At 38.9% G+C, this 13,444-nt stretch overlaps 1 protein-coding gene across 11 annotated transcripts in view; it reads right to left on the bottom strand.

The window, feature by feature from the left end:
* The window catches only part of EBF1 (EBF transcription factor 1), a 388,691-nt gene that overhangs the window by 94,483 nt on the left and 280,764 nt on the right, over positions 1-13,444 (bottom strand). For 6 of the 11 annotated variants that reach the window (XM_045503357.1, XM_045503392.1, XM_045503371.1 and 3 more), the window contains exon 9: positions 3,411-3,541. In XM_045503357.1, the coding sequence (XP_045359313.1) occupies positions 3,411-3,541 (131 nt within the window). Of the gene's footprint in view, positions 1-3,410; positions 3,545-13,444 lie in introns of all 11 variants that reach the window. The other 5 variants (XM_045503361.1, XM_045503380.1, XM_045503350.1 and 2 more) reach the window with 1 other exon arrangement.

Here is a 13,444-nt window from a genome sequence, read left to right as displayed (position 1 = left end):
CTCTGCTTCTCTCCCACCCCACTCTCTCTCAAAATAAAAAGATTAAAAGGCATATCTCTAGATTTAGAGACGATTATGCTTAAAAGAAAAAAAAAAGAAAAAGAAAGTGAACCCTGGAGTCAGACTGGTTCAAATCCCATCTCTACCATTCGATAACTGAACAGCTTACTTAACTTCCCAAGCCTCAATTTCCCCATCAGTAAAATGAGAACAGCATGGTATACAGATGTTACGAGGCTTGAACGAGAGCCATGCCAAATACTCAGCACATAGTACCTGGCAGCAACTAAGTGCTCAGTGAATGTTAGCTAATATTAGTCATACTCTACACGTTTTTCCACAGATCTTTCAGAGATATCCTCTCTTAAATATTCACAGCATTGAGTTCTGATTGTATCCAGTGGAAGCCTGGAGAAATGGCCCCAGCACTGTCTGATATTTTTTGCCTCTACCAAAATGAAAGGCATTTATGTAACGTTATGGGATTAAAAGCAACCACCACAGTCACTGTTACTATTGCTACTATTGCTATTACTACTACTGCTACTACCATACTTGGATTACTATGGGTGTTTTGTTCTCTCTCCTATTTCTGTCCTTCTTCCTTTTGGTAAGACTCCACTTTCTCTATCGGTACCTTTGGCTTTTATTTCCTCTGTAAAAACATACACAATATTACAAATGCCACCTCTGGCGCTGTCGGTCTGTGTGATAATGGGCAAGTTTCTTAAACCTCTCTGACACTCATTTCACTCATATATATCTAACACAGGGATATCACGAGGATCAAATAAAATAATACCCATAAAGTGCCTATGCATGATAAAACCCTTAGTAAATGTGAGCTACTTCTCTTTATTATACAATGGATTTTTGGATTTGAGGCAGTACCAAATTCTCTCCCTCCGCTAAAAGAGAGAGAACATCATGTCTTTCAAATAGCCTGTATGAAAATGTAAATATAGTTTAGAATATTTACAAAAAGTTCACCTCTACAAGGCTCATTTTCCTGAATGTCAAGACTAGCAACCCAAATTAAAGTCCTCCATTCAGACACCCAATTGCTAATGCTGCAGAGGATTTACTTATTTTGAAAGAATATCTACATTTTGGAAACCATCTGGTAGGTTTCCACTGGGAAAGAGTCATAGTTGATTTATGGCATGCTCACACATGAGAGCAGTTTGGGAGGAGGAGGTGGGCAAAGAAGGAGCATGCACGCCCCACCCTCACCTCCTAGCTGGACTCATAAGATTCATTGTGAGAGGCTTCTGGTACATGCAAGCCAGTGGCAGTGGAGGGACTGAGGAAGAAGGACAAAGTTTCATGACTTGCATTGATTTTGTTATATGGAAACAGATCCTTTAAAGTAATTCAGATAAATCTAAATTAGAATTTAACCTTCCTTATCTGTTCCCAAAAGAGGGCAAGAATATGGAGGAACAGAAAGAAAACACAAGGGCCTTGGTTGGGAACAAGGTGGGAGTACAAATAATGATTTCCTGATATGTCAAAGTCCTTGTTCCATAACCAATGCAATGTTGGACTAAGACGACACAAATTTTTAAAGGAAGCTTCAGACTAACCCACCTTATTCTCAGAGGTTCAGTAAGACTTACTGCCAGTTCTCAGGCCTCACTTTGACTACTGTAATATAGAGCAAGAAGTCCATGTTATATTTATTCTTCCCCTCTCCCAACTTCAATGATAAGCAACAGAATGAGGGATAGAAAGGGATGAAGATATAACCCACAACTTGCCAGAAGCTGTCTTTGTGAGGACCGCTGTCTCCAGCAGGGATGAAGGCACCAGACCGGCGGCAAAACATGCCCTGTATGTGATGCTTCTAATTTTACAACCCAATGGTTCTAACAAAGAATGGGGTGCAGTCGTCAGCTAAAGCTCAGTCCACCTTTCATGCCGGGAATGTTCCAACTTGAACAACAATTAGTATGGTGGACTGAAAAGCCCATCTCTGACTCAGTTTTACGAGAGCTTTGATTCTCTGGCCAAGTGCATACCGCTACTCGGCAGCATGGGAAATACAAAAGCAGTGGCAGTACAGGCTGGCAAGGGGCTGGCCTGAGCGGGTTACTGCCAGGGAGAAGTGCACATAGAAGACTTAAAAAGGACAGGCTCCAGTTGGAAAGATAAACATATTCAACTATCACAGTCTTAACTCCGCTCACCTCTATGGCCCACCTAGAGAGAAAACACAAAGTATCTAGATAGGCTGAACAGTGGCGTCATGGTAGGACAGCTAGAAATGGAAACAGAAAGTCAGAGTTCTAGCTCCAGTTCTGCTGCTGACTTCTTTGTGTGGCTACATACGTATGAGCCATGCTTCATGGGCTCTGGGCAGCTGCTTCGGGGTTTTGTAAGCGTTATCTCTAAGCCTTAATACCTTTATTAAGAAAAGATACATGCTAAGAGTATCTACCCCATGGCACAGAGGGAATATTGAGATGATCTACGTCAAGCACTGAGCACACAGCCTAGTGTACAATAAGTCCCAGAAAAGTTCAGTGGTTCACACGACTGTCTGTAAAGCAAGCAGGATGAATGAGCTCAGTGGTGCCTTATAGCCCTAGCATGGATTTTATTCTAAACTTTGGGGAAGTGAAAGAGAAAGGGCTCTGGGCATGCTATTCAAGAAATCTAGGCCCAGAATATAGAAAGCAAAGGCAAGTTTTCCATGCCATCTCTATAATGGTGAGGTTTACATTTTATAGTCTTGAGTTAACATTGATTATTGCCAGAAAAGTCAACTGGCAGGTTAAAATAATGATCACAGTGCTTAGAAAGCACTACGCACACAGAACAAAGTCATTTTCATGTGGCTGCAGTCACATACTGGGAGGCCTGTGAGCTGTAAATTCCTGGGCCTGGATAAAGTCTTTGGTTCTTTGAGGTTCCCCTGGCAAATCACTCACTCTTGAATGAAGAGTCACTGAATAAGTCAAGAACCACCTACACTTGGATTATTACTGTCATAGGAATGGTGTTCCTTGAAGATGGGCCTATAGCAGGCCCTGTCTACAAATATTCACGATTACTACCTTGTCAAAGTTTGAATGGGGCTTTTCCTATATATTTTGTGACTTTGCATCTCCTTTCCCATTCCCAGTACACAATAGGACCTTCACACCACAGCTAGTCCAAGAGGACAAATGACAAAACAGAAGCTCTCCTGGTGCTTAAGGGCCAGAGGACAGAAGTCATTCCAGTAGACAGTGGTGCCTCCAGGTACACCCAACCCATGTCTCCTGGTTTCCCAGAGTTCTGTAGACCAGAGCTGGCCCACCCAGGGTGGCACTACAAAATTCTACACACTCTATTAGAAATTCAAGTGTAGACAGTATCCTCAACTAGACCAACCTATTAGATATTAATGTTCAGACAACACCTACCTCACTCCAGACCAGCATGGTACCGAATATGACCTGTAACCCATCAAAGAAATTGTCCCCTATGATGATCACAGTCGCGCCTCCCGTCGTCCATCCTTCACTCGGGCTGATGGCTTTGATACAGGGAGTAGCTGCTTTTCAACACACATGAAAAAGAGAAGGAGTCTGCTGTTAGAACCAAACTTTAATGATGGGAGACTCGAGAAAAAGAAAAAAATATATCTTTTATCTTTTCACTAACAGGAAGTCCCTCAAGATCTCAGAATTTTCTAGCTGCTTTAGGACCTAAAACCTAAGGGCGCAATTTTCAATTTTTAAAAGCATTTTTTTCATTGTTTCTATTGACATACAAATATTTTACCCAAATAATTTTCAAACATGAAATCTTATGAAATAAAACACAGAAGCAAATTTTAATTCATGAGATGTTAAAGATTAAAAAAAATTAGGTGACTTCTTGGAACACATCGGAAACATTATAGAATTGCTTCCTGATTAAACATACTTCCTAAAGTTAAATCGATAGATTTTTAGATAGCATTGCTGCCCAAAGGGAAGTGAGAAAGAGAGGAGGCTGGAGCAGGAAAACATTCTTGCTCCATGCCTTCTACCTATAACATGAACACAGCAACATTTCTCACAAAAATCATTAAGCTTTTTTTCAACAAATGACACAGACCCCATTTTATAGATGTAAAGTATGAAGGTCACTCAGGGTGAATTATGTAACCAAATAGCTGAGTCAGGGCTGAACCACAAAATGTCTCATGACCTTTGCTTTGTTGTCATTCCCAGGCATAAAACTCTAGAAAGGACTTTTTAAAAAAAAATTCATATCTCTTCTCTTTCCCTTATAAATGGCCCTTGGAGATGGGAAATAATTTGCAAATACCATGATTCTAAACAGACTGGAGGTGGTTTGTCTGATGAGTACAGCATACTTTCAATGCAATTGCTAGGCATAAATGTAATTGTAGGATTATGTTTTTGAAATCTCTCCGAGGGCACCAATGATTTTTAACTCCACAGTGCCATGCTGTTGTTCTCATGATTACTTTTATGAGCAGAAACAAAGCAAAATTCTAAAGCAAGGGAGATATTGCGCAAGGAGAGGAAACGAGACCCTTCTCTTTAATAAAAAAGTTTATTAAGTATCCAAGACTGACTTTCCAAATATTGAAGCCAATGAGAGCACCAGTTAATTTTAACGGGAAGAAGCTGGAAAAAAAACTATTGGCCTTTGTCAAAATTGGCAAAATGTCATGCTTTAACTTTTGCAAGAAGAAAAGAAAATACTAAGCCCATCCCGGGGGGACCATCGTTCACGTGCCACCACACAAACAAGTAGAATGGGTTTGATTTTGATTCAAATTCATCTTATAAAATAACACAGAGAAATTAGGAAATATCCAAACTAAACATTTCATGTTGGCTGAACTCACAGTAATGCATTTATAACTAAAACTAGGTAGTTCAGATGCCTTTTCTCTCCTTCACTTTCTCCCCAAAACAAAATAATTAATCAAGAAAATGTAAATGATTCATAACTTGAAAATTCTTGTCCAATTTTTAACACACATAAAGGTTGTGATCAATGCTCCATAGGCACAGGACTTTTTCTTAAGCAAAATTTTTTCTTTAGAAATAAAGATGTTTAAATGCATGACTGAGTATTCCCAAACCCAAGGTAGAATATTATGTATGATTTCAAGACATTTATAAGAGAAAAAAAGTACATGTAACAATTATGTAGAATTCCTAAAATAAAAGCAGTTTGGAAACATGCTGGTTAATGTCTCAAAATCTCAATTCTTAATTTCTAACTCAGCATACTTAGTTGTTAAAGTAGAGCAGAAAGGGTGCCATATCTCCAGATACTTCTGAGAAGAATAGGATCTTGGTTTAACTGAACTGGTCTTGAAAGAGTCTTGCCTAATGGCAAAGTGTGAAATCTAATGGTATCATTAAATGCTACCCCTGTGACTAACTTCATAAACCACAAAATAGTCTTGATGTTCATTATCTGTATTAGCTTTCTTTTAATTTTTTAAATTTTATTTTGGTAATCATGCAAGCACACTTCTCTACATAAAGAAGTGTGCTTGCACACTTTAGACTCCTCCAGGCTTACTTAGCATTGCACAAAAGGAGGCAGAAGACTGTGTTGGATCTCTGAGAGACTCTCCTATAGCAAAGTTGTTCTGATAGTATGGCGAAGCTGGTTTTAGAGTTGACCCCCTCCCGCTTCTTTCCATTTGTTATTTGTAGGATAAAAAGCGCATGTAAGTATATATGTCTATGTGTGTTATGTGCTTTCAAACACTTCCTAAGAAAGTGATAATGTTTTCAAATTCTGTGAGCAACCAACCAGAAACAAAGCTAACTGTCAACTAGCTAAAAGAAAGAAAGATCATCAAGCCTCCAGAGACAACATGGTGAGGAGACAATATGTGACACCATCTTCCTAGCTTTTTAGAGAAAAGAACCCTTGAAGGAAGTACTCCAAGAAGAGAGTGACATACTCTTCGATCCATCCTACCTCTGTACTCAACCATCCACTATCTTAGCTTAGAGATTAGATGCCATTCCTAGTACAAGTAAGTCATGCAGACTTTTTTTCTGAAGTTAGGCTTCAGAGGGTTCTAAAGGTGCTCCTATACATCTGTGTATCATAGTGGTCTTGAAAGGAAGCTCTGTGGTATTTCCCCACTGGGAAGTTTAGAAAATATGTAAAGGACTCTGGGCTGTCCCACTGAGAGACAGAGGTGGGAAAGTAATGTTAGTGGCATTTAGTGCCTGGAAATCAAGGATGCTAACTATCTAACAGTGCACCGGATATTCCCCCAAATGAAGAACTCTAAGATGTCAATAAGACAAGGTAGAAGGCACTGTGACTAGATAAACAGGTCAGTCTCGAGGGCAGTTACTAAGAACTCACAGATTCATATAGGCCAAGGCAAGAAACATAAACGAATACAGCAGCTCAGAGTCTCAGAATAAGCATGAGATGAATGGCCCCTGACACTAAGAACTGGGGAAGGTCTAGCCACTGGTACTCCCCACACAAATGCAGGTCAAGTGTGGTCTGGTCTTCTGATCTTTTGAAAGAAGCTGGGAACTAGATTTTTATGTGAATTTCCCAATCTTTAAATGCTGGCAACTAATTCAATTTTCTTAAACGTGTAGGCTGTAAACAAAATGTTTATGGGGATAAATTTAACGCCTAGGCCACCATTTTACATTTTTATCCTATTCACAAACCTGCCAGACTAAAAGCAGCTCAGGAAATACCTGCAAATGTACCTAAACTACAGGTATCCAAAAGTTCACTGCAGCAAAAAATTCAAGAGTCTAGGTGCCCCCAATAATAGAGTGGTTAAATAAATTATGATATATCCCTACTACAGAATATTAGGAGTGCCATCAGAATGGATGGAAAAGATTTCTATAAACTGACATGGAAAGATATCAAAGTAGGTTAGGTAAGTAAGAACACAATTTACAGTCTAATGAATAATGTGATTTTGTTAACTTAAAAAATGATATATATAGGAGCCTATCTGTGCACCTGTGCTTGTGTGTATGTAGTTACACGTGAACAAAGGTCTGGAAGGACGTACATCCACTGTCCCCAGTGGATCCATATGAAAGAGCAATGGCACTGGGGTGGGGCTGAGGGGGCAGGGAGACTGGTAAATTTTACTCTATAGAAAGCCAAATGGTTTGAATGTTTTCAATGAGCACACATTAAGGTAATATGTTATCATAATAAAAATTAAATAACAGAATAACAGAGCACTTAATTCTGTAAGAGATAAAGGTACTATTTGGAGCACATTGATACAAACTTTAAAAAAAAAAGAAAAAAAGCCCAGCTGTGCTGACTAACAGATCCTGAGCCTCTCCTTCTCTCTTCTTTTTGGGTAAGCTTTGCTCTGAGGAAGCCGAAACAACATCTGAGCAGCCAAGGACCTGTTTTTCTTTCATTCAAGATATCCAAAGAGACATGGAGGGGACGACAAGGAGAGATCATTTTTAATAGTCATAGTGGATATATTCAGTAGAATTTGAAGGTGAAAAGATTTATAAACGAACTCAATTCAGCCCAGGAATGTAATAATCAGTACAATTCTATCTCCAAGAAAATATTATAAAATAGGGGAGGGGGGTGGGTTTGATTGAATACAAAACCACTTTTACCAGCCAAATCTTGATTTAATTAGTAAATAATTTAATTAATAAAAGATTCTTTCTTCTTCACCAGTGAATTTTCACTGTGGTAACCACAAGGATGATAAGCCAATTCCTGGTTCTAAATCCCATTAAAAATAAAAGTTGAAGTTGATTTTTTTCTTTGCCCTTTTTTTTTTTTTTTTACCTCTTCCCCCACCCCCAACAGCCACCAAAGTAGAGGAGATTTTCTTTCCTTCAAACTATGACAATAACATGATTACCCCACCACAGTTTAGCATAATGGCTCTGAAATGCTCGTGGCACATTGCAGAGTTAAAGTGGAAATTATTAGGTAGCTCTTCTTTGTTATAATAATGATCACTCCACAAATAAAAGCTCTTCTCCCAAAGGTACTGCAAGGCACAAAATGCTAATTCTGAAGATTATGTGTGTGCTTTTATTAAATATTACCATGCCCTGCCTGTTTGAGGGCTTCTCTGCTCTGATTGTTTTATGAGTACCATGTTAATGTCATTCCCATCTTGCTAGCAGCAGGCACACATTTTAGCGTTTGTATGAGAGTTGATCAAAGGCCACGTGCTGGGGGAATTGCTGAGAAAACACGGACAAGCGATAAAAATCTAACAGATTAATTGGTTTAAATTTCATTTCAGGGTGTTGAACTTTGGCTCGGGACTCTAATACTACACCGTGAGTCAGGGCCTAATTACCAGATTTCCAATTTGCTTCTGAACAATGGTCGTGGTGAGAAGAAAAAGAGAGGGAAGAATGAGGGGGGAAAAAAAAGAAAAGAAAGAGGGAAGGAAAGAAATCATTCAGCCTCCAGTACATATTTAACAACTAATGTTCTGTGTGCAGACAACTGCACCAGGGGACATTTGCTATCACCTGCTCTACCTCCAGAGCGTTTATATTTCCTTCCAATAGCCACAGAAGACAGGAGAAATCACGGATGCCCTCAGCAGTTTAAAATTCTCTGATTTCCAGAATCAATGTTACAAGATGCAAGTGCCTGCTCAGTCACATTGGAAGCATCAGTTCCCTTTTTTAGCAAGGTGAGTTTGTAAGTTAGAATTGCACCTTAGCCTCCGATAGAAATGATCTATTTCATTGATAGAAAGCAAGGGCCAGGAGAGCCATGTTTACCTCAGGGTTTATGGGTGGCCTTGGGAATAAGGGTTAATTGAGCTCAGAGGTGCCTGCCCATTGAGGTGAATTAGTGGTGTGTGCAGCTATCAGCAGGGGCCTGGGGCTGCTCATACTTTTGCCTCTGAAATCTTTGTACTGTGATCAATACCTCACTTGTTTGGGGTATCCGTACAGATGACCTGGGTGCAAGATTTATCATCTCTTATCTCCAAAATGAGGCTTTTGTGACAGTCGATGTCCTATAATGGAAGTCTCATTAAAGATGCACTGTTTGGCTCTTTTGTCCCTTCCTGTATTTAAACATGCTGGGAAAACAACGCTTCATCAGTTGGTAAAATGTGTAAATATATAAATGTTCTCGTCCCATTCTAAGTCTCAAGATAAAATTCCACTAAAATAGATACAAGCTGATTTCCCATTTCCATCGTGTATGATATATGAAAAGATGTAACCTCTCCTTTTTCAGCATTCTGTCAGCCAGAACTCTCTATTAATGAGCATTTCTACGGAGCAGATAACTGATGCTTACAATGGAGGTGAAGATGCTGGCACCAGCCCTTACTGGCTGGCTCCTGAATAAAGACAGAAAGATGCAATTATGTTAAGTTGATTTAACATTCAGAGTATTACAGTATTTGCAAATGGGCAACAGCTCCAGCTGTTCAAATTGCACCTCTCTCACTCAGAATGACCTTGAAGCAGTCACTTAGCCTCTCTAAAGCTCTTACCCTCTCCAGGCAGTAATTTCTGCTCACAGACTTGTGGCAAAATGCAGGATGTGTCTGCTTGCATCTTGTTGTTTTACTATGTGCCACGCACAGAACATGCTAGTTGCTGCTATAATAATTATTATCACCAGTTCCCCACAAGCCAGAGTTTATTTGCTCACTAGAATATCCAACAGTCTCATCATTCCAGGTTGTGTACTTGACTGTAAAACTTTCCTAGGAACCTTCAGTACAACGACTTGCTTAACCTAGCCAGCTAACTTGACTGAGGAGGTGGATCTTGCATCAGTACTTCTAAGGTGGAATTTTTTTTAAGGCTCTCATTTGCCTGGAATGAACATTAATGGAGATCTTTTCAGAAATAAGGACATGACTTTCCTGTTATTGTCCCAAATTTTTAAGACTTGTGAAACCCACGAGCTCAGCCCACTTCTTTTCTCTCTCTCTCTCTCTCTCTCTCTTTTTTTTTTTTTTTTTTTTTTTTTTATCATGATTGTGGGATCACGACCCAAGCTGAAATCAAGAGTCAGGTGCTTAACTGACTGAGCCACCCAGGTGCCCCTAGCTCAGCCCATTTCTATGGGACACTTGTGACCTCATATAATCTCATGAGGGCCTTTCTCTCTGTATCTACTTGATTTTGGTGAAGTTGTGCTTGACAGCAGGCCTCTTCCAGAAATGACAGGGACACAAAGGAATTCTACTTGGGCTCAATGCGTAGATATACACCCTTCTTGTTAAATCAAAGCAATGATTCTTGCTAGGTTTTTTAAGTGAAATGATTACTTTCCTGACTACTCCCAGATCAGCAGTACCAATACCTGCATTCTTGGATCCTGACAACTGGCAGCTACTGGCCAGGAAGGAGGACAAACAGATGGTTTGCTCCTAGCAGGAAGACTGACCCTCTATATTTTCATTATGTACAGGATGCAAATCTACTCTGGGTTTACCCACTTTCCAACTGGATGCCTTGGAAACCAATCAATAGCAGTTATAATGCCTGACCTGAACCCTTGCACCAGCATGTGCAAACTTCACTTTCAGAATGATAACCTCACCACATACTCCTACTAATCAGCTAACAAACAAATAAACATAACTCTTAATACAAACAAATAAATAAAGCTCTTAAATGACTAGATTTATTTCTGCCTTCCCTTATTTCTTTTTTAGTAATTGCTTTATGCAGCTAAACATTTTATTGTTTATTAGGATTTTCATTTTGTTTTGTTATTGGTCTTCATTTATTGCCCCATCCACTAGCATATCTAAATATTACTTGGCAAAGAATAATATATTATATATGCAAAAGAGATTCTCTGTGTGTGTGTGTCACTTTGAAGAGAAATGAAACCCATGATATGGAGATTTCTCAATACCAATGCAATTAAATCTATTAAATATTAAATGAGGAGATCAAGAATTTCAAATGTTTTCCATCCTTTATTCCAAAATGGCTTTATTTGGCAAAGTCCTTCACTTTGACAACATTAATGGCTCTCACAGAAAAGGAGAAAAGAAAAACCTCACAGTCAGTAGATGGAAATGTAAATCCAAAGTCCATCTACGTTAACACAGAGTTAACCTAGTGGGAATATCTTAGGTGTATCTCAGTTTAGCTAAGTTCCAAACTATGCCATTTGCTAAAGGCAGAGTAAGTCCAAATTGTATCTGCTCTCTGTTTAATTTTCATCTTTCTTATTCTATTCTGAATCAGCAAAATTCTTCAACAATCAGTGGACACAGATCTGAGCAAGGGAAGAGCAGAAATCCTAGAGCAACAATTGTAATCTGAACATTTTAGGGCAAGTACTTTTAGATTCCTGAGTTTGTCTACCTGAGATCCATAACTGTGTAGGTTCAGCACACAGGGTTATTTAACAATTTAGTAGTGAAAAATCTTGACATTTTGATGTACCTGTAACTTCTAAATTGCACTTGAAAGACTTGTTGAAGGCTTTTTGATTCAATGACAGCAACATAGCATTGTTTCATAATATGCAAAAATTGTTTCTTAACACTTCGGAAGCTCAGAATTTTATAAACTCAAGGAGGTGAGAATTTGCTGTTACCCCCTCATGTTTGATCTCCCAAATCCAAAATTAAAATATACAAAATATTAATCCCGCAATAACTAATGGCCAATATTGCCACTGTTTTTTGTTTCTTTTCTTTTTCTCTCTTGTTCTAGGATCATCAGCCACACCATTGAAAAAAAATTATCGTAGAAGGTGGGAGAATCCTCAAAATGAATTATTCATGGATCCAATTGTGATATTTGTTTCAACAATAGTAAATTCACTTGCCTCTGATTATACAATAAGTAAATAACTCTTTTCTTCCTGACAAGGAGAACTTTTATGCACAAAATTATTTTTAGCCCAATTCTCCTTATTATCCTGTTGTAAGAAAAGTTCTAGATATGAAAGCCAGGGAAGAAAGGAAAATGAAAATAACTTTCCAAAACTGGACAGCCAATATTGTGAAAAGAGAAAACAATTATCAGGTTAAAAAAAAAAAGAAAAAAAAACATGTAAGTGCTTCTTCAAGGAATACTCGAGTCCTTATTCGTAGGCAATCTTCCTGGGCCTGGAAAATCATAAAGTCAAATATGAGCAAGTCTAGTGGAAAATCTGTGATGTTAATCTTGGCTGGAGTCGTATTTTTAACAGGCCTTGAATGCGTGTGCCGGATTATCCAGATGGCCATACAGGAATCGGCCTGATAGGATTAAACCTTTATGCTGAACTCTGCTCCATCTGTTCGCCAAGGTTTGCCTTTCCTTATCTGAATATGAATTTTTAGCCTCCTTGTGTCTGGGACCCGGACTAAACTCAACATTAAAAACGTATCTGTGTGCAGATAATTTAACATTTCATTAGTTAGTCTCAGTTGATATCAGCTTGGTCTTTTCCTAGAAAACATTTTTACAAAGAATTTTCCCAAGAAGGAATTTAAAACCATGTAGGATCTTTTGTCATTGTTGTTAAAGGGTTTTGTCTTTTTCCTCCTATTGAATTCTAGGACTCATTCAATGCACTGTCAAAATAGGGGTTTACACTGATGTTTGCCCATAAAGACAGAAAAGGAAGACTTGGTATCCTCTCTGCAGAACCTGACTACGAGAAGAGATGAGATATCCTTCTGACTGGATGAATGATCCAAGCAGAATATATTCATGTATGGGTTTTTTTTTTTCCATTACAAGAGGATTGGTATTAGTCATCATTTGATAAAATTAGCTACAACAGCCATTTCTATCATTTTCACTAGGTTTTCTATGTTTTAAGATGGCTTTTTTAGGGGATGGGGTTTGTAATTCAGAGCTTCATCTTGAATGAAACAGACTATTTTGTCCTCCTGTGCATACATCCCCAGAAGAAGTGAAGTTACTTATTTTTCAGCTGGAAAAGTTGACTGGGCAAGTCTCAGGACAGAGGTCAGTGAGTAACCAATAAGCCAGAGCTCTGATAGATGGTTCTGGGGTTTCCAACCCTGTGACAAAGGAAAAGGGAGGGCTGTGACTGCTGGGCTCAGCGAAGCAAACAGCATGCAAATGAATGAATAAGTTGCATAAAAGAAGGATCTTTTAGCATCCTACTTTGTGGCTGGTTTAGGCAATGTGATCGTTACATGTGCTCAGTGTAGATTTGTGATGGAAACGCAAGAGACTGCAACCTTTGGAGCCTGAGTCCTAAGAATGTAAGATCCTTCTAGCAGTCTAGGAGGGCAGGGATCCACCAGCTTTCCATAATCCCCTTGGTAACACTGGATCTTGGCTCTATGCCATCATGTATTGCAGGGGCCAGCAGCTCATCAAAAATTTCAGGCTTTTCCACACACAGGTCTAGTTATTATGTTTACACAGTACCCTTAACTGGACAGACAGAGGAAGAGAGCAGTGAAACTTTGCATTCAAGCTTAAGATGACTTACGTATATTGGTCCAAATGTACATATA

Source organism: Leopardus geoffroyi, chromosome A1, assembly GCF_018350155.1.
Source record: "Leopardus geoffroyi isolate Oge1 chromosome A1, O.geoffroyi_Oge1_pat1.0, whole genome shotgun sequence".
NCBI lineage: Eukaryota > Metazoa > Chordata > Mammalia > Carnivora > Felidae > Leopardus > Leopardus geoffroyi.
The sequence above is the reverse complement of the archived record's forward strand: the minus strand, read 5'-3'. Positions and strand labels throughout refer to the sequence as shown.